This window comes from Lepidochelys kempii, chromosome 4, assembly GCF_965140265.1.
Source record: "Lepidochelys kempii isolate rLepKem1 chromosome 4, rLepKem1.hap2, whole genome shotgun sequence".
In the NCBI taxonomy this organism is placed as follows: domain Eukaryota; kingdom Metazoa; phylum Chordata; order Testudines; family Cheloniidae; genus Lepidochelys; species Lepidochelys kempii.
Window position 1 is genome coordinate 43429442 of NC_133259.1, and position 22028 is coordinate 43451469.

A 22028-nucleotide genomic window follows, 5' to 3' on the forward strand; every position below is an offset into this window, starting at 1 on the left:
TGCACATGGTTTTATTGTGTACGACTGTGCATGGCATTATAATTAATGTCTGACTGTATGGCCTGGTGCCACACAGCACTTCTGTGCATGCCTAACTTTAAGTTGATAGATAATCCCATTGACTTCAGTTTGTCGATTGGAAATACTATAGGTCCTCTTATATTGCACCTTTCTGCCTCAGTAGGGATGAATCTCACTCATCTATAACACTGCATTAACAAGATGGCTTTTTACACTGAATTCCACTTTTTCTTTAAAAGGAAAGGAAACATATGTAGAACTGTATCTGCTCCATTAATAAGTTTTATGAATTTTTGTGGTTTTGAATATACATGATACAGCATGTGACCGAAAGCGGGGATTTGTGGAGATAATATATTCAGAAAACTCCAGTTGCTTGTAAGTAAACCAGCACTATTCTACTTTCTGTGATCACTGCAGCAATGTCTTTGGAAAAACATGGTTGCCTCCCAGACAAATGTTGCCACAAGCACATCACTTTTCTACTGAGCTTTGCCTCTATCTTTTCCTTTCAGAACCCTATGCACAGGTGAATCAGACAACGTTGATTTGCTTTTGATGCAATATAGTTACAAAAGGCGTGTTCCAAATACCACTGGAATTTTAAACAATAGAATATATGTAAAATGATGCCATAGCTGTGAATTACAAGGTACAACCAGTTCTTACTAGTGGAGCTGCTGGCAAAGAAAACTGATCCAGGGATGATGAAATAAGAACTGTCATAATAGTAAGACGAGAAACTGCTCATGTGAATTATTGGAAATGGCAAAATCAAATAAACCAGACTGACATAATGATAATCTCACACAAAGCTGAGTGTCTGCTGAAATCCTGCTGTTGTAAAATATACATTTAAAAGGTTCATAGGTCATACACAGACTCAGATCTCAGACTTCAAGAGTCAAATCTTACAATCTGCTAAGATTTTGTATGGCTTTTCTTATTTCTAAAAGAGAAAAGCAACAGTTTTAAGAAGTACTCTTTTTTTATGCTGAAACTTGAAAATTTGTGGCATAGTCATCTATTTTATTTACTTATTTAGATGTACAAAAAAAGTAAAAAGTCATTTATCCTAGGCGCTTCGTGCTTTCAACACTAATTTAAAACACAAGTCAAGCAACAAAGATAAATTTAGTGTCAGTCCTCAATACATGACAAGGATAACCCAATCAAACATATACTGTTGGGAAAGGGTCAAGATGGATTTTGTAAAGGGAAATCATGCCTCACCAATCTATTAGAATTCTCTGAGAGTGTCAACAAGCATGTGGACAAGAGTGATCCAGTGGCTATAGTGTGTGTGCATTTTCAGAAAGCCTTGGACAAGGTCCCTCACCAAAGCCTTTAAAGCAAAGTAAGCAGTCATGAAATAAGAAGGAAGGTGATCTCATGGATCAGTTACTGGTTAAAAAATACGAAACAAAGGGTAGGAATAAATGGTCATTTTTCACAGTGGACGGAAGTAAATGGTGGGGTCCGCTCATGGATCTGTACTGGGACTTGTGCTATTCAATATATTCATCTGAACTTCTGACAACATGGCAATCCTTCAGCACAACTCCTTTCACAAAAGAACAATTTTATATCTAGTGGGGTGATTGACTGACTAAGCCAACCCTGATTACAGAATGGGCCCCACCTGAGAGAAATTAGGTGATTCCAGGTTTAACTACTGAGTGGGCCCAGCTGAGGAAGGGTGGGATGAAAGAAAACTGCACTATGGGTAGAGGATTTGATTTAGCTGTGCGTCCAGGGCCCTGGACTGTAACCCAGAATTGAGGTTGGGACTGGATTCCCCTACCAGCCCCAAGGAAGTGGTGTAAAAAAATAGCTGACCTCAGCGAGGGGGCTGCAGGCTGAATGTGACCTCGCTGAAGAAGATTTGTGGAGTGGATGGAAGCTTTTTATTTCTGTTAAGATAGTTTTGAACTTTAGTTTGGATAGCTGACCCTGGAAGGAATGCGCTAAAGACTGTGCCCTGGCTGGAGGGATATGAGTTCTCTGAAAGAAACAACCACAGCCCCAGAGTTACTGTTGACAAGGGCTGCTACCTGACAAGGACACTGTCATGCCATGCCTGGCTGTGAGGAAGTGCAGAGTGGTGAGTAAACCCTGTTACAATGCTTTTTTCTTACATTACTTTAACTGTAGCATGTCTGAAACAACTATATTTTTGTAGTTTTCCTTGTCCACTCTCTCTTTTCCTACACCTCATGTCAACCACTGTATCTCAGCCTTAGTCTACATCCAGCTCCTTTTTCCTTCAAAGTCAGTCTCACTGATGATAGTACCTTTGGCAAACAGTAAATGACTGACTGTCCTTGGCCACTTTTATATTGCGTGAGTACGTGTGCTGCCAGACCCCTATCTGCAGAAAGGATTCTTTCCGCAGCAAATTAACATGAAGTGATTTACTATGTCCATATCAGACACAAGGTTAAGGGGGTGGGAAGAATCACTCCAGGTTGCATTTGATTTTAAAATCTTTACTTCCATATTCCATAAGTCCTTTGGAACAAATTTCGTACAAAATGAAATCAAAGATTGCCCACTTGAAACTTCTTTTTTGGATGGGATAAATATTGCTGGTAAGTCATATAATCATTGTACTGTTCAGATTTGAATTTACTTAGCTCCTGGCCTAGCCCAAATTTGGTTGTGTGGTGTGTGGGGGTTTTTTTGTTTGTTTGTTTTTTCTCTACATAGATTGTGCTGCCTTGGAACAATAAATAAACTCCAAACTAGAAAAGGCACATTCTGTGCATTAAGGGCTGGCTTCCTCTCTCCTTTACTTTCACTGAGCACTACTTTCATTCCATGAGTCGTCCCCCTGATTTCAGCGGGAAACTTGACTAATAAGATACTAAAAGTGAGTGCTGTAGCAAAATTGATCCCTTGTTACCACATTTTCAAGATCTCAATTCCCATTTGGATGCTTTAGTGAAGTGGCCAGACTTTCAAAAGTTTGCCTTACCTGCCAGCTCCCAATATTCTAGTCTTTTGAAAATCTGATGCTAAGTGTTTGTCAGTGCCCTAATTATGTTTTTCAAAGGCAGAAGGAATGTGGGATCTTTTATGGTAGAGAATGTTGGAGACAATGTAGCTCAGGATAATAGCACAGATTTAATGCTGCAATTCAGCAAATGAAAATTATTATAGTTGCTTGTGGAACTACATTTCCCAGGATTATTTCAACCAAAGATCAAAACTCTTCCTCTGCCCAGGTATAAAGGCCAAGCCCTGGAAAGTCTTGAAAGAGGGTCTTAAACAGCATAGTTTAGAGACCATCCAACCAGGTACACATGTATGTTGAAATGACTCAGTTTCATAAGCCTGGATTTAGCTACTCCTCCCAATATTGGTGTAATTTAAGTTTTCCTGTAATTATATACTTTCCTAAATGTTCCTTTTCACCAGCTGACTACCTGTCTGAGGTTATGACCTGCATGGTTCAGGATTCCCTAAGTGTTAGTCGCTCTCAAGCCGATGGGCCGCAAGGCCCAGGGGCGGGCAGGCCTGACAATTGAGCTTGTCTTCTCTTTTCCAGGGTTCTTGGGTTTTTCTCAATAGCTCCATTTTCTTTCTCCATTTTCCATTGGAAACTCTCCTACTTCCAGATTTGACTGCTGGAGGGCGCCCACCGATTAAGTTTAATTAATTAAAAAACAGACAATGAAAGTTGCTATCCAAACCCTTCTAATTTCTCTCGAGTAGGATCATCTTTCATCAGTATTAGATGGCATGTTGAGGGTCAGGTTATTAATTATATTATCTAAATATTTTGTGTATATATATATATAGAGAGAGAGAGAAACAAGAGTGTGCTCTGTAGTTTTTGGACAGGTCAGAAGACATTGGGATAGTTTTCCCCTGAGGATCCATGGAGAAAGGAAGCTGCAAGTGTGATGTGCTTTCACCTCTGCAGTGACGCCTGACTCCCTTCTGCCAGGCTGCACGGTTCTTTCTGGAGTTGGCCCAATAGGGGGCTCTGGACTGCTACACAGAAGACTTGGGTTTGATTCTGGCCTCAGCTTCCCAATCCTTGTGTAGGCAGCCAGCTGGGAGTACTGCAAAGGTTTTATGCACAGCAACAGTGTCTTGAGTCATTCAGGACCAATCTTATGATTTCTGGTGCCCAAAGCAGCCAGAAGGAGAAACTGAAGTGTGAATAGCCTCCCCTTTCAGTCTAGCTGCTAGAGATGTCTGATCCTGTTGTCCGAAAGGGAAATTGGGCCATGAATTGCTGAAGCTAACCAAAAGCAGCAGTTTGTTTTACTTGGGCTTAAGCTAGTATGGTGTCACTGCTTAACAGTGAGCTGTCTGATTGCTTATGGAGAGGTACTGAAGGGTTCAAAAGGAATTGGTATCCAGTCCTTCTTGACCAAGATGATGCAGGTTGTGGTGCTGAACACTGATGGGATATAAAGCAGAGGAAGATGGGGGAATAATCAAATCACTGACGGGGACACAAACTTGTGTTTCCATTTATTTGGAGGTTTTCCAGTAGGACAAACTTACGGATCATAGTGTCACATTGTGTCAAAATATCATAATATTTTTATGTCAGAATGAGGTGACATTTTTCAGGACCTGAAAGCTATTTATGGACTTTGCCATCCCATAAATAAAATTTGCAGGATGTGGAATTGCCCTGCACAATTGAAGTAATCCTAGAAAAAACATAAATGGGTACCCATTATATGGATATGCAGACTCGCACTCCCTATATAGAAAAGGCAAATAACAAAGAAGGGAGATAACAATTTTGGCATTGAAATGCTTCCAGACTGCAAATAGCTTTCCATAACTGTCAGGCACAGTGACCAAAATGTATTGTTATAGGACCAAGTTTAATCATCAAGTAAATTTAGTGGCCAAACATAAGATTTAGTGACACAGCTATCAACATCACAAAACCATCACTAAAATGGAGTGAATTGTTTGAAGTCTCAACAAAATGGACAACCAAACAAATATTTATGGAAACCCACTCACTCTTAGAGAATGAGAATTCCTGCAGACAGCATTGAGGCACATTAGTGGACATGTATATCTATACAGTGATGATGGTTATACACATATACATGGTGAGCTTCTATATGCTATCTGAAGTGGTGGTTTATGCAACCTATGAACCAATGCATATGAATTTTAGATTGGTTCCAGCTGTTGACCGCACAGTGCTCAGATTTTTGTTTTATTTTTATACCTATCTCTCTCGGAGCTAAATTTGGCTTCCCTGCTTTTCTTTCACAAACAGATTAACTAAAGACAGTGAGTCACTTATGTGAGTAAGGTGAGCGGAAATTAGGCCCTGATTCAGCAAAACATTTACAGACATGCTTAAGTGCTTTTCTCAATCGGAGAGAGCTATATCCCAAAGCACCCTATCGTGAAATGTGCTTAGATTCCTAAAGTTTCATTGTCTTTGGCTGGAGATGAGAATGATCTAAATCTTACAGGAGATGCACAGGTTTGGGCACATAATCTCTCTTTGTCTAATTGGTAAAGTAGTGATGAAATACTTACCTACTGTACTTTGCAAAGGTGTTGTGAATCGAAACTGAATTGACATTGGATATACACTTTGAGATCTTCACATGAAAGGTGGCTATGTAGTGTGAACCTATATATTAATCATAATGATGACACAATTTTATTAATCATATTTCATTATTCATCTAACAGTAATTATACTGGATTGTTATAATTATATATATTATGTTGCAATACATTATTTTATTAACTATAACATAGCATTACATTTAATTATGTTTTACTCTCTAGCATACATAAATATTTACATAAATTCTGCAATTGTGGCATATGAACAACGCTTGTGCCCACACAGTCAGTTGGAGGATCCTGGGCATAAAATTAGACATAATAACAGAATAGCCTAGACTAGCATGTGTATAAGATTATAATGTTAAACAATTAATACATAGGCCAACCCTAAGTGTTCAAAAATCATGAGTCAACTAAAAAGACAATCATGAGATTTTTAAAAAGGAATAAATGTTGGGTTCTTTTCATTTGCTGCCTGGAGTTTGAGCTTTTGTGATGTCACTTTCTCCTCTACAAACATGACGACTAATGATGTCCTTAAAAAAAAAAAGAGAATTGAGCATCTCCTGTAAGCACATGACTTCAGGAGCTGGGCCTTTAATACATACACCATACAGCACCCCTTCCCAATAAAGTGTTAGCAGCCGGCAATGCTGTGTTTCATGCTATGACTAAGGCTACGATTTAGTCACGGGTATTTTTGGTAAAAGTCATGGACAGGTCATGAGCAATACACAAAAATTCAGGGTTTGTTACCTGTCCATGACTTATACTATAAATACCCCTAACTAAATCTTGGGAGGGGCATTGCTGCAGGGGACAGCCCAGAGGCCACTGCTGCAGAGGGGGGAGAGGCGCCACTGGGAGAAGGGCACTGCTGAGGTAGATATGCTCCAGGGGGCTCGGCCCTGCAGCAGCTGCTCTGGCTGACCTGGGGACTGCTGCCAGGGGCTGCCAGAGGAATGGCTGGGTGCAGAGCTACTCCAGGAGCACCCGGTGTGGCTGTCCCCAGAGCCAGCTGCTTGAGCAGCCCTGGGGTTAACCACACTGGCTGCTGTAGAAGTCACGGAGGTCGCAGCAAGTAACGGATCCATGACTCTGTGACGGTCCCCTAGCTGTGACCCAATAATACACTATCCGATTTTAATCTAATTATAATGCAATGGGAGCAGTCCAGCTATACTCTAAACAAGAGACCACCATTAATTGCAATTCACTCGCAGAACAGCCCCTTTATTTTGGGTGCTGGCCCTTTAACCAGGTGGGCTGCGGGAGGGCAGCAGCAGTACTTCCGTGTGGCCACACGATGTCGCCCTTATACAACCGCTCCCTCCTCCCCGTTCCAGATCTTTCTCGAACTCATGTCGGCCGGAGCCGCCTCAGCCCGAGTCTGTCCGGAAAGTGCCGAAGGTCCACCGGGGTCTCGCGCAGTCCCCGCCAGAAGGCGCAGCGCGCTTGCGCAGAGCGGAGTAACTGCCGGTTGGTGGCTGGTGCTCCGCAGTGGGGAGCGCGACGGGTAGGGACTGAAAGCCGGTGCCGGTAGCCGAGACCGCTGCAGCGACAGGCCCGCGGGGAGCGGAAGGCACCGGGCGCAGTCATGTCTGTGGTCGGCATCGACTTGGGCTTCCTCAACTGCTACGTCGCGGTGGCGCGGAGCGGCGGTATCGAGACCATCGCCAATGAGTACAGCGACCGCTGCACCCCGTGAGTACCGGCCCCGTCCCCCGCCCGCTGCACCCCGTGCGTGCCGGGCCTCTCTGGCGGGTACCGGTGCGGCCCCCGTCCCCCACTCAGTGCACGCACCCCCCGCCCCGAGGACCGGGCGCGTCAGCGTGTGGCTCCGGAGGGGGCCCCGACAGTCGTTTTGAGAAGCCGCAGCGCGCAGATCCCCGTTCGCTTCCCCTGCCGGACAGAGCCCCCCTCTTGCCCCGGGGCCTGGAACAGGTCCTTCTCAGCCCCCGGGGGAGCGGAGCCGAGGAGCGCGGGGAGGCGGGTAGTGGCAGCGGGTGCGTGTGTCCGTGCCTGGGATCTGCCGGAGCAGCGCGGTATCAGTGGCAGGATTAGGTCCTGCTCATTCATCCTCTTCCCTTCATACTCCCAGTCGCCTTCTTCTCTGCGCTCTTTTCCCTGCCTCCCACCGTTGTGACAGGCTAGCTGATGATGATTTGTGGGGTGGGGGTTCTGTTCAAGTGATATTTCTTGGTTATCTTCTCCGGTGCCCGGGAGGTGATAGGAAACCATTTTATAACCTCCTTTATGCCGAAGGAGGCCTTTTCTGAGGCCCAGTGGAATTTCTCTGCCCTCTGATACTTCGGGATTTGGTCAGTGACAGTGAAGATCTCATTCAAACAGATGGGTTTATGCACAATTCACATTGCAGTGGTTTGCGGTGTTCAGAAGCTATTCCACTAAGAGCAGATGATGGGGTGAGTATGAGGGACTGGAGAAGATGGAAGAGGACGTTGTCTGAAGGAGGATAAAAGAGGATGGCATGAAGAGTCTTTCCCCCCATATCCTCCCAAAAAAATTTGTTCCTACTTGTTGTGCTGCTTCCTCTGCTGGTTGTGAAATATTGAGGTTTCTGGCAAGGGGGGATGGACTATGTGATGGGACATGTGAGAGGAGATGGAGATTTGCCTCCTCTGTTTCTATGGGATACAACCAGGACTTTAAGTGAGCTTCAGCTGTGGGTAATCTACTAGAAACCAGGAATTCACGTAAAAGGCTCGTAAACTGTACTTCTTGAATAGTGCATGCTCATTTGTAAAAAGATTCCAGACCCATAAATAGCAACTAAAGTAAACTTTGCTCCTCCCAGAGAAATCTGTACTGAGTATAGTATTTTACTATTTTATCTCTTGGGAATAAATGTGTTTTACTTTGCCCAATATTTATTTGTATATAAAAAGGATTTAGTCTATAAAAAAATAAAATACCAAATACTGAAACACACTGGTTAATGTGTCTAAGACGTTAACAATGAAGACACGTTGCTTTAAATGCCACAATGTATTATCTGATATTTCCACTCTGTTTCCAAAATTTTCAGTAAGGAACTCGGTGGTGGTGTTTTTTTGTGAGCACCAAAATTTTGATACTATTTTGAAACTTGTGCCAGAGACCATTCTTCATAGGCAGCACAGTCTTGAGACTACTCCAAAAAATCCCCAAATATCAAGTATATTCTGATCCATCTATTTTAGACTACCACTTTTGCTTTACAGCTGTTTTCGGAGTACATTCTTTGCATATGCACTTCAGACATTTCAATGTATTTAGTTAGCCTTTTAGTATATCAGATGGAATAATATACAAAATTTAGCTGTTTTCAAACTGACCAAAGCAAGAGGAAACATAACTTGTGCTTTGATACTTGCATGCAGCATGATGCTTTATAAAAATCATTAAACAGCTCCTCTTTTTGTCTAGGTATTGAAGGACTTGTGGTATTTATCTTGACTTTTCACATTTGAGACTAAGCCCTAATACAATCTAATGAGGCTTTAGGAAGAGAATTAATTTTGTCGTCTCTTTTTGAAGTAGCATGAGTTATTGTACTGGACATAAATGTCAAACAAGCAATTTTTACTTTGCATAGGAGCACTAAGTCTTATCAAGCCAATATGGCCTTGTTTAGACTGGTATTTAGAAAGGTGTACCTAGATTAGTAAAGCCCGGGTAAGCTCCAAGAAACTCTGTAAATGTCTAGGTTTTGCCTAGATCAGGATTTAAAGACATGGAGTTAACAGGTTAGATAACACATGCAAACTAAATATGTTCTTTAGCTATGTCTGCACATTGCCAATTAACTTGAGGTAGTTAACAGCTTCATAAACTAGCTTGGACCCCCCCAAATATTTGTTCCAAGACACAGGTGTTTGTGGTCTACCCTAGGGATTAGCATGTGCTGACCCATGGTAAAGTCTTGTGCAAACAAAGCAGTGCAGACTTTAAAATGCATTTAGTTAGCACATGCTAGCTAGCAATGCATTTTTGAATCCTGGTGCAGGAAAAGCCACATTCTTCAACATGCTTAGGTCTAAGCTCTTTAGGCTGTGGTCATGGGAAAGATCCTTTATGCTTTAATTAGTAGCTTTTTTCAAATTTTTACTCTGTAATTTTGAGGAATCTTGATTGTTAGCATTCCTGCAGGGATCTTAATAAAGCTACTGCTCAATCCTTAAAGTTTCAATATGTGCACAACAGACAGTGTTTGAAAAATGCGCTTGACAGTAGTGAGATGGCTGTCATGATTAAGGCTACGATTTAATCATGAGTATTTTTAGTAAAAGTCATGGACAGGTCATAGGGCCATGATTTTTTGGGTTTTTTGCCTGTGAGCTGTCCGTGACTTTTACTAAAAATACTCATGATTGAATCTTGGGGGGCAGGGGACCCCTGCTTCAGGGGAGGAACCCCTGGGGGCCTGCTGCCACTCTGGCCCCTGCCAGAAGTGTTAATGTATTCTCACACTCTACAAGGCAGCACAGGCGCCAACTCTGTGGGTACTCTGGGGCTGGAGCACCCATAGGGAAAAATTGGTGGGTGCTCTGCACCCATTGGCAGCTCCTCGCCCCGCCCCCTGCTCCAGCTCACCTTCGTTCTGCCTCTGCCCCTGGGCGTGCCGCTGCGTCCTGCTTCTCCCCACTCCCTCTCAGTGCTTGCGCCATGAAACAGCTGTTTCATGTGGCAAGCCTGGAAGGAGGGGGGACACGGCGGGCTTGGGGCAGGGGGTGGGAATTTGGGGAGGGGTCCAATAGGGGCGGAGTTAGGGCGGGGACTTTGGGGCAGGGGTGGAGTAGGGGCAGGGGGCGGGTGACCAAGCACCCACTGGCACAGAAAAAGTTGGGGCGTGTGCAAGGCAGCGCGAATGGAGGGAGGGGAGTCAGCATGGCAGACAGAGCACACCTGTGTGTGGGAGAGAGAGAGATGCACATTGCCCCTTTAAGTATGCTGTCCCCACTCTAAGTACACTGCCTTTTTAAATACAGTAATTCCTCACTTAACTTTGTTGTTACGATCCTGAAAAATGCAACTTTAAGTGAAACGATGTTAAACTAATCCAATTTTCCCATAAGATTTAATGTAAATGCGGGGAGTTAGGTTCCAAGGAAATTCTTTTTGGGGTAGACAAACGGCATTATATACAGTACAGTACTGTGGTGGGGAGGTGCCCCAGGCTTACTCCACACAGGCACAGCCCGCTGCAGACAATGAGGCAGGCAAGTATGCTAGGAAGCACCTTGCGCAGCAGCAGCTTCCCCTCAGAAGAACAGGTGCTGACTTTGCCGGGGGATGCTCCAGGCCCGCTTCTTCCTGTCCCCACTCCACCCCAGGCCTGCCTTTTCCCACCCCCACTCCTCCTCCTCCCTGGAGGATGCTGCATCCCCGTTCCTCCCCCTTTGTCCCAGCAACTCTCTGCTTCCAAACAGCTGTTTGGCAGCACTTAGGACTTCCTGGGAGGGAGGGGAAGGAGCGGAGATGCAATGCTTCCCTGCTCCTCCTCCCTCCCTCCAGTGGCAGATTTAGAGTGAGTGGGGCCCTGTGCATTCTCTTATCTCCTTCCTCTCCCCATCCCATTTTTCATTCTTTTTTTTTCTCCATTCTCCTCCTGGGGCTCAGGGCTGGGGGTGCAGGGTCTGGGAAGGAGTTAGGGGGCTGGGAGGGTGTTCAGGGTGGGGGGGGCAGGGGCCGGGAGGGAGTTAGGGTGCGGGAGGAGGCTCAGGGCTGGGGGAGGCAGGAGGTGCAGAGCACTTACCTGGGGCAGTTCCTGTTTGGTGCAGGGGATGTAGAGGTGGCTCCGTGCAGCGCAGCACCGCCCCCATGGCTGTGATTCTGGGAGTCATGATTCTGAGAGCTGCTTTCCCTTCCCCCTCACCCCACCCCCTGACCAGGCAGGGCCACCCAGAACGCAGGGGCTTTAGGGGCTGCAGGGCCCTGGGCTGCAGCTCTAAAGCCCCTTTCGGAATGCAGCGCTGTGAGCATGGGCCGGAGGACTCAGGAGGAGCAGTGGCAGCTGCGCAGCCAGCCGGCCAGAGAGAAGCAGCGCTTTCCCCTTCAAAGCTCCTCTTATCTCCGGCCAGCTGGCTGCGCAGCTGCCACTGCTCCTCCTGAGTCCTCCGGCCCATGCTCTCGGGGCCACGTTCCAAAAGGGGCTTTAGAGCTGCAGCCCCTAAAGTCCCTGCGTTCTGGGTGGCCCTGCCTGGCCAGGGGTGGGAGGAGCAGCTTCCCCGCTCCCTCCCTCCCAGAAAGTCCTAAGCACTTGGAGGGAGGGGGAGGAGGCGGAGAAGAGGAACTTGTGTAATGCTCCCTTGTAAAGTCGCTGTTCTTCCCCAGAATCCTACAAGCAGTGGACAGAGCAGGCAGCCAAACAACGTTATAAGGAAGCATTGCACAACTTTAAATGAGCATGTTCCATAATGGAGTAGCGGTGTAACTTGGAAACAATGTTAAGTGGGAGGACATTAAGTGAGGAGTTACTGTATATCAGGAAGTTGAGACGGCAGCTGCGGCTAGCAAGCTCTCTCCGTCCGGAGCCCCCTCATGTTCCCATCCTCCTCTATATGGAAAAAGGGTAAATGGGGGGCAGAAGCACAGTGGAGGGGGACACTCCGACATTAGCCCCCTTCTTCTCTCCTCCCCCTGCACAGCAAGCAGGAAGCTCCAGGGAGCAGCTCCAAGCGGAGGGCAGGAGCAGCACATGGCAGTGTGGGGAGGGACAGCTGAACTGCCAACAATTGGTAGCCTGCTGGGCGGCTGCCACACAAGGAATTTGGGGGAGCGGGGAGCTGATAAGAAGGCTGCCGGTCCACTCTAGTTCCAAGCCTCCACCAGCTAGCTGCAATGGGCTGCTCTTCCTGCAAGCAGTGGACAAAGCTGGCAGTTGCCAAACAACATTATAAGGGAAAATTGCTCAACTTTAAATGAGCATGTTCACTAATTGATCAGCGACATAATAATGAAACAGCGTTAACCTGGACAGCTTCAAGTGAGGTGTTACTGTACCATTGTCACAGAATCCTAGAATATCAGGGTTGGAAGGGACCTCAGGAGGTCATCTAGTCCAACCCCCTGCTCAAAGCAGGACCCATCACCAATTAAATCATCCCAGCTAGGGTTTTGTCAAGCCTGACCTTAAAAACTTCTAAGGAAGGAGATTCTACCACCTCCCTAGGTAACACATTCCAGTGTTTCACCACCCTCCTAGTGAAAAAGTTTTTCCTAATATCCAACCTAAACCTCCCCCACTGCAACTTGAGACCATTACTCCTTGTTCTGTCCTCTTCCACCACTGAGAATAGTCTAGAACCATCCTCTCTGGAACCACCTCTCAGGTAGTTGAAAGCAGCTGTCAAATCCCCCCTCATTCTTCTCTTCTGCAGACTAAACAATCCCAGTTCCCTCAGCCTCTCCTCATAAGTCATGTGTTCCAGACCCCTAATAATTTTTCTTGCCCTTCACTGGATTCTCTCCAATTTATCCACATCTTTCGTGTAGTGCGGGGCCCAAAACTGGACACAGTACTCCAGGTGGGGCCTCACCAATATCGAATAGAGGGGTATGATCACGTCCCTCGATCTGCTCGCTATGTCCCTACTTATACGTCCCAAAATGCCATTGGCCTTCTTGGCAACAAGGGCACACTGCTGACTCATATCCAGCTACTCGTCCACTGTCACCACTAGGTCCTTTTCCGCAGAACTGCTGCCGAGCCATTCGGTCCCTAGTCTGTAGCGGTGCATTGGGTTCTTCCATCCTAAGTGCAGGGTCCTGCACTTATCCTTATTGAACCTCATCAGATTTCTTTTGGCCCAATCCTCCAATTTGTCTAGGTCCCTCTGTATCCTATCCCTGCCCTCCAGCGTATCTACCACTCCTTCTAGTTTAGTATCATCCGCAAATTTGCTGAGAGTGCAATCCACACCATCCTCCAGATCATTTATGAAGATATTGAACAAAACCGGCCCCAGGACCGACCCCTGGGGCACTCTACTCGACACCGGCTGCCAATTAGACATGGAGCCATTGATCACTACCCGTTGAGCCCGACAATCGAGCCAACTTCCTACCCACCTTATAGTGCATTCATTCAGCCCATACTACTTTAACTTGCTGACAAGAATACTATGGGAGACGGTGTCAAAAGCTTTGCTAAAGTCAAGAAACAATACATCCACTGCTTTCCCTTCATCCACAGAGCCAGTAATCTCATCATAGAAGGCAATTAGATTAGTCAGGCATGACCTTCCCTTGGTGAATCCATGCTGACTGTTCCTGATCACTTTCCTCTCATGTAAGTGCTTCAGGATTGATTCTTTGAGGACCTGCTCCATGATTTTTCCGGGGACTGAAGTGAGGCTGACTGGCCTGTAGTTCCCAGGATCATCCTTCTTCCCTTTTTTTAAAGACTGGCACTACGTTAGCCTTTTTCCAGTCATCTGGGACTTCCCCCGTTCGCCACGAGTTTTCAAAGATAATGGCCAATGGCTCTCCAATCACAGCCGCCAATTCCTTTAGCACTCTCGGATGCAACTCGTCCGGCCCCATGGACTTGTGCACGTCCAACTTTTCTGAATAGTCCCTAACCACCTCTTTCTCCACAGAGGGCTGGCCATCTATTCCCCATGTTGTGATGCCCAGCGCAGCAGTCTGGGAGCTGACCTTGTTAGTGAAGACAGAGGCAAAAAAAGCATTGAGTACATTAGCTTTTTCCACATCCTCTGTCACTAGGTTGCCTCCCTCATTCAGTAAGGGGCCCACGCTTTCCTTGGCTTTCTTCTTGTTGCCAACATATCTGAAGAAACCGTTCTTGTTACTCTTGACATCTCTTGCTAGCTGCAGCTCCAGGTGTGATTTGGCCCTCCTGATTTCATTCCTACATGCCCGAGCAATATTTTTATACTCTTCCCTGGTCATATGTCCAACCTTCCACTTCTTGTAAGCTTCTTTTTATGTTTAAGGTCCGCTAGGATTTCACCGTTAAGCCAAGCTGGTTGCCTGCCATATTTACTATTCTTTCGACACATCGGGATGGTTTGTTCCTGTAACCTCAACAGGGATTCCTTGAAATACAGCCAGCTCTCCTGGACTCTTTTCCCCTTCATGTTAGTTCCCCAGGGGATCCTACCCATCCGTTCCCTGAGGGAGTCGAAGTCTGCTTTCCTGAAGTTCAGGGTCCGTATCCTGCTGCTTACCTTTCTTCCCTGTGTCAGGATCCTGAACTCAACCAACTCATGGTCACTGCCTCCCAAATTCCCATCCACTTTTGCTTCCCCCACTAATTCTTCCCTTTTTGTGAGCAGCAGGTCAAGAAAAGCTTCCCCCCCCCCCGCCCCAGTTGGCTCCCCTAGCACTTGCACCAGGAAATTGTCCCCTACGTTTTCCAAAAACTTCCTGGATTGTCTATGCACCGCTGTATTGCTCTCCCAGCAGATATCAGGAAAATTAAAGTCACCCATGTCATGTCGTTGTCCCCCCCATTCCCCCCCCTTAATCTCCTCTTTTCCAAGCATTGCATTGCTGGCTCATATTGAGGTTGTGACCCACCACAACTCCTAGATTCTTCTCAGCAGTGCTGCTGTCAAGCCAGTTTTCCCCCATTCTGTATTTGTGCATTTGCGGTTTTCTTCCCTAAGTATAGCACCTTACATTTGTTTTTGTTGAATTTCATTTTGTTGTTTATAACCCAGTTCTCCAATTTATCAAAATCCCTCTGAATTTTAGCTGTATCCTCCAAAAGTATTGGCAATCCCCCTGTCCTCAGCTTTGTGTCATTTCCAAATTTGATCAGTATGTCCTCTGTACAGCGGGTTCCTGGTATACGTCAGGGTTGTGTTCTTGAAAAGGGTGACGGATACTGAAACGATGGATACCGGGGACCCGCTGGTAAAGCAGTGGCGTAGGCAGGAGGCGATATTTGGGTGGGCCCCAGGTGGATGGGCAATGATGGGGGAAGAAGGGGTAGGAGACATCTGGCTGCTTGTCCTCCCGTGTCGTCCCCTGTCATCCACGCCCCCGCCGGCCTTGGCCAGGGGCTTCTGGAAAAATGGGGGGCCCGGAAAAAATGTGCACACGCCAGTTGCTCTGCCCCCCCTCACTTGGGGCCTGCCCCACTCCGCCTGCCCGGTGCTCCTGCTGGGGTACAGGGGCTTGGCCTGCTCCACCCGGCAGGGGAGCGGGACTGGGGCACAGGGGCTTGCTCCACTCCAGCCAGGTAACAGGGGTTGATGGCTTGGAAGCCCCTGCACCCTGACCTTGCTCCCCGGCAGGAGGGCTCGGCGAGCGGAGGGGGCAAGCCCCTGACCCCGCTCTGTGGCTGGAGCACCAGTGCTGGGAAATCCTCCGTGCACCGGGCGGGGCAGTGTGGGGCAAGCGCTGGGGTGGGAGCAGAGCCAGGACTGGGGGGGCCCTGGATGTTAAGTGGGTGGGCAACAGCCCACCTGTGGCTACGCATACCTATCGCATATCCCTTCATTTGCAACTTATCCGTTGTTTGCAGTACTGTACTATAGGCGGATCGGGACCGACATGAATCGGAACACGTTTCCCTTTTGATGAGCAGTGAATATGCGAAACAGATAAGGGGGAGATGTATACCGGAGACCCCCTGTATCTACATCCCAGTTATTAATAAAGATGTTAAACAACACTGGACCCAGAACAGATCCTCGTGGAACCCCACTTGCGACCTCCCTCCAATCCAACTTTGATTTTATTAAGTCTGTAGCTCTCTTAGTTGCAAAGATGTCCTAATAAATAATAACTAATGTGCTTACATTTTCCCAAGTTGATAGGGAGCTCCATTGTGTGCTGCTGGTCATGGCTTTCCTAACAAGCAAAGTGTGAAATTGACAAAATTAATAGCGCTAATTCTATTATTGCTGTTCAGAAGACATGGGGTAGTGATGAAATTGACAACCATTTCACTTGGCTGTTTCGGGGAGGAAACTTTGAGCAGTATCTACTCCTGGGGGGATTCTGTGCCAAAAAAATTAAAATTCTGCAAATTTTATTTGTCAAAATAATGCAGTATAATCACACCAGTTTCCATTGTTTTGGTAAGTTATTTAAACTACAATACAGAAAAAAGTCACAATAACCATTCATCATTTCCTAAACACATGAAAGTTAAGTTACAAATACTTGGTAACTAATATCCTACATTCCAATTATAATCCTGGATTTTCATTTAATTACATTACAGAACACCAAACAGGGGGAGGGGAACAGTAGAATGTCATTTTAAATTTCTCAGACTTTCATACATGACAGTCATACAATTTCGCTAATCATTGTCCTGGACCTAGCTGGGTACTTTGCAAAATGCTTTGTTCCGATTGTCCTGACATTTTATTGATTGCTTGGTAAATGTTTTATTTGCCCTCAAAAGTGTGTGTGTGTGTGTTTTTTTCAATGGCTAAGTAAAAATCTAACCCCATTGTGTCACTTTGGCACAGGAAAAAAGTGAGCACATAGATCTTCCCAGCTGATTCCTTTACTGTCATTTCTAAGGCTTTACATCACTCTGGCAATGTAGGGGGCCTTACATGAACAGCAAGTGTTCAACATTAACAAAATGTTTTTTTTGTTTTTTTTTACAAAAACTATTTTCTTTAACTTAAAAACAAACAATTTTCAGTAACAGGATACTAATATTTAATTGCTTGTTCAGTTTTCAAGAAATTACATTTTATTAGGCAGGCAGGCTGCTACATTTCTGCTGGGGGGACAGAGCCTTCCTCGTGCATAACAAAAAGACCTACTCTTCTTCACGCCCCTTGAGCTGAAGTATCAAGAGAGAGACAGAGTCTCTTTTCCTTGTTGGCCAGCCTCGCCCCCTCACGGTCTCCCCCGCGCCCGGCATGCACACCGAGCCACCCTCCCCGCACAATGATTTGCGTCTCTGAAGCTGCTCCAGGCACACTGAAACAGATGCGTTGCCAGGGAAGATTTCTTTTGGTTTTCTGCTCAGGGGGCATAAATATGCAGGCCATGTGAATTCTGCCCCCCCCCATAGGTGCAGAATTCTGTCAGGAATTTTCAGAAAGGAGTGCTGGGGTGGTTTATGGGGGAAGGGAACTGAAAGGACTGGTGGGGTTAGAATCATGGAGGCAACAATCGTTGGAAAGGCTGCAGAGACGTATGGAGCTCTAGTCCCCTCCCATGAGCCAGTGGCTGTTGGAACTTCAAATTTACCAGACACACATTAGCCAGGTATTGATACACAATACATAGTCCCTGGGTAGGCTTTGTGAACAGCACTCACCTAAGAAAACACGCAGGAGGTTGGTGGTACTTGGCCTTTTTGCCACTTCCATTCTCTGTACCTCACTCTTAACCCACAGGGTCTGGATCCATCAGATCCGCCTGTGGCTACTAAGTGTCTGAAGGTAAAAGTTCCCTCTTATGTGGAGAACCAGTAGCCTTAATATTAAAAGCACTATTATAAACTCTTTAAAATAAGGATTTGCTATGAAAGTTCTCATATGATCTTCTAAAGCTGTAGTTCTGATGTGGTAAGAGAGCATCCTCGACCAAATGCTTATATCGCAAGGCTTGAAATCTGTGCTCAACAGCTAACCATTTGCAAATGAAAAATTCTGGTGAAGTACAGTTAAGATTCACAGATCAATGCTTCTGCTATTGCTGTGGGAATTGCTGCTGTTGGAACTCCCTTTCTTGCTTTAAAATCCTGTTAATGAACAGCATGTAGGAGGAGGAAGCATTTCCTCTTCAGCAGCCCCTCTTCATGGCAGGTCTGCTTCTCCTTCTCCTCTGGACAGCCTCTAATACACAGCCAAAGGGAACATGGTTTTTTTTTTTTACTTTCTGACACCTTCCTCTCCCCATGGGGAGACCTGGCTTGCACATTGCCAGAGTAGCTTCTGACTTGACACTTCAAGTCCTATATAGCAGCCTGTTAATTAATGCTGCCTCTGTGGATAAAGGGAATTTTCTAAAATTTATGGCATGTCAGTACCATTAACCAGTCATAACTAACCTATGAAATGAAGTGTCTTGTAACTAGTCTACATGCATCTTAAGTCATCCTTGTATTAGATGGTCCTTTGTCGTATTTAATACATATTTTAGACTTAGTTCTTTATTATCATTAGGGTATATTGAACAGCATAAAATCAGCTTGCATGGAGGATGTATTGGGTGCTTTTTCAAAAAGATCTACTACTTCTGGTTTATAAACAATGAAAAGTAGTGCTGTACACAGAATGTACTTGTAGGATTTTGACTGGGCTTAAATATTGCATACTGTGATACAGTCTCATATCAGAGAGTGCTGGATATAGTCTCCAAATGACAGTTCTCCACTTTGGGAGAGCCTAGAGGGGCCTGGAGGGAAACTATAGTATTGACACTCATGCACATTAAAGGATCGGATTGGGACTCTGAAACGTGGGTGTTCATAGATTTCAAAGGCTACAAAGGACCATGTGATCATCTAGTCTGACCTCCTGTATAACACAGGCCATAGAACTTCCCCAAAAGAACTCTTAGAGCAGCAAGCATATCTTTTAGAAAAACATCCAATCTTGATTTAAAAATTGTCAGTGATAAAGAATCTATCACAACTCTTGGTAAATTGTTCCAATGGTTAATTACCCTCACTGTCAAAATGTACACCTTAATTCCAGGTTGAATTTTTGTAGCTTCAGCTTCTAGCCATTGGATCGTTCTCTGTTAGTGTCTCTGATGAGCCTGTTAATAAATATTTGTTCCCGATGTAGATACTTATAGACTGGGTTGGGCAAACTTTTTGTCCTGAGGCCCACATCTGGTTATGGAAATTGTATGGCGGGCCATGAATGCTCACGAAATTGGGGGTTGGGGTGCAGGAGGGGATGAGGGCTCCTGCTGGGGGTGCAGGCTTTGGGGTGGAGCCAGGAATGAGGGGTTTGGGGTGCAGGAGGGGGCTGGGGCTGGAGCTGAGGGGTTTGGATTATGGGAGGGGGCTGTGGGCTGAGGCAGGGAGTCTGGGAGGGGGTACAGGCTCTGGGCTGGGGGTGCAGGTTCCAGGGTGGGTCCAGAAATGAGGGGTTCAGGGTGCGGGAGGGGCTCTGGGCTGGGGCAGAGGGTTGGAATGCAGGAGGGGACTCCAGGCTGGGGCAGGGGTTGGGGGGGCTGAGGGCTTTGGGATGAGGGTGCAGGTTCTGGGTGGGGACAGAAATTAGGGGTTTAGGGTGCGGGAGGGGGCTCTGGGCTGGAACCGAGGGGTTTGGAAGACAGAAGAGGGATCAGGGCTGGGGCAGGGGATTGGTGCGCAGGGGGAGGTCAGGGATGCAGGCTCCTGGCAGTGCTTACCTCAAGCAGCTCCTGGAAGCAGTGGCATATTCCTCCTCCACCCCCCACCCCACCCCCCGCTCCTATGTGGAAGCATGCCCAGGCGGTTCTGTGCACTGCCCCGTCTGCAGACTCTGCCCCTGCAGCTCCCATTGGCCATGGTTCCCAGCCAGTGGGAGCTGCGGGGGGGGCGGCGCTTAGGGCAGGGGAAACGTGTGGAGCCCCCTTACTGCCCCTATGTGTAGGAGCCAGAGGGGGGACATGCTGCTGCTTCCGGGAGCCTCGTGGAGCCGTGGCACACGCAGAATGGAATAAGCCCCTGACCCGCTCCCTGGCAGGAGCTCGAAGACTAGATTAAAAGGTCTGATGGGCTGGATGTGGCCCGCAGGCTGTAGTTTGCCCCACTCCTGTTATAGATTGTAATCAAGTCATCCCTTAACCTTCTTTGTATTAAGATAAATAGATTGAGTTCCTTTAATCTGTCACTATCAGGCATGTTTTCTAATCCTTTAATCATTCTGGTGGCTCTTCTCTGAACCCTCTCCAATTATTCTGAATTGTGGGTACCAGAACTGGACTCAGCATTTCAGCAGCAGTTGGATCAGAGCCAAATACAGAGGGAAAATAACCTCTCTACTCCTACTTGAGATTCCCCTATTTATTCATCTCAGGATCACATTTGATTTCTTTGTGTGTTTGTATGTCTGTCTATATATCTGCCTTAGCTTCCCTTCTAAAGTAGGTTATTTATTTAACTACCATGGCCTTCTTCCTTAATGGGGATTGTGACTTTTTTTGAGCTTCTAGAAAGGATTATTGAATGATTTCCAATTATCATTCACATTTTTTTGATTAAATTCTGCCCCAGCTGATTTCTCATAATTGTTTTCGACTTTATGAAGTTGGCCCTATTAACACACCATATATATATTATTGGTATGGACTTCATTCTGCTTGCACAGTATGTATGCGATCAAGTCATGATCATTTGTACCTAAGCAACCATTAAAGTTAGTTCTCTGATCAGTTCCTCTTTGTCTGTTAGAACAAGGTCCAATAAAGAATTCCCTTGGGTTGGCTGCAACACTTTTTGAGTTAGAAAATTGTCATCTCTAGTGTCTTGAAATTCCAATGATGTTTTAGTACTGTTGCTGGCCTGCTGGGTTACCTGGAGCAAACTCCGTGCCTCAGTTTCCGTGCCTGCAAAATGGGGATGCTAATATTTACCTGCTTTGCAAAACACTTTGAGATCCTCTGATGAAAAGCACTATAAGAACTAGGTATTCTAATAAAATGCCACATAACATTTTCTATTACCCAAAATTATTTCCCTTCCTTCAGTTGTAAGTGTGCTGGTAGTTGATGCCCAACACCTAAAGGCTTAATGCTCCAGTAATAAAATATATTGTCTGTTTCAGCACATATTTTAAAGTGACTTTTAAAGAATTCCACAAAGTAATTTTAAGGAGCAGTTGATGGTCTTTTAAAAGTAGTTTTAGGGTTTTACTCTGGGGGGGGAATTACACTTTTTTTCCTGACATTGTTTTCTGTCAAAGCTGAATATTTTTCTTTCTGTTATTATTTAGAGCTTGTATATCTCTAGGATCCAAAACCCGGGCCATAGGGAATGCAGCAAAAAGCCAGGTAAATGGATCTAAACATATTACTTTACAGGAATTTAAGCGATCTTTAAATTACTCATCTCCTGTTGAACTGTGAGGGAACTGGAAGTGTGAAGAAATCTGATATATTGTTTCATGTTTTAACTCAAAATATATGCTTAAAATGTCCTTTCTTTTGTTACCAATTATTACTAAATCAGAGGCTGTACTCCCTTCTGTTAAAACTAATCGAAATATTGCCTCTGGTTTATTCTTGATTATTTTTTTTTCTTTTTTTCTTTTTAGAGGAAAGACAGGGAGAAATGTAGGACTTGGTCTACTCACCAATGAAGAATAAGAAACATCCCTTAGTTGGGGGAGGAGAATGGGTATAGGCTCAAGTCTTCAATTATCAAAGAATGTTAGCATTCATTAAGAAAAGTTTGTCCCTTATAGTTTGAAAATGAAAACAGAAGCAGTGCTGTCTTTCTGAATTTACAGACACAACACAAGTGTTTGTGCCGCTGCTAGTAGGTTTCC

At 45.7% G+C, this 22028-nt stretch overlaps 1 protein-coding gene across 4 annotated transcripts in view; it reads left to right on the forward strand.

Moving 5' to 3' along the window:
• Positions 1–7040: 7040 nt before the first annotated feature.
• Positions 7041–22028, forward strand: part of HSPA4L (heat shock protein family A (Hsp70) member 4 like) — a 65284-nt gene continuing 50296 nt past the window's right edge. For 2 of the 4 annotated variants that reach the window (XR_012158552.1, XM_073341089.1), the window contains exons 1-2: positions 7042–7296; positions 21474–21531. Coding sequence is in view for 3 of the 4 variants with exons in the window: in XM_073341089.1 (XP_073197190.1) it covers positions 7190–7296; positions 21474–21531 (165 nt within the window). In the remaining variant the exon portion in view is untranslated. Of the gene's footprint in view, positions 7297–21473; positions 21532–22028 lie in introns of all 4 variants that reach the window. The other 2 variants (XM_073341091.1, XM_073341090.1) reach the window with 2 other exon arrangements.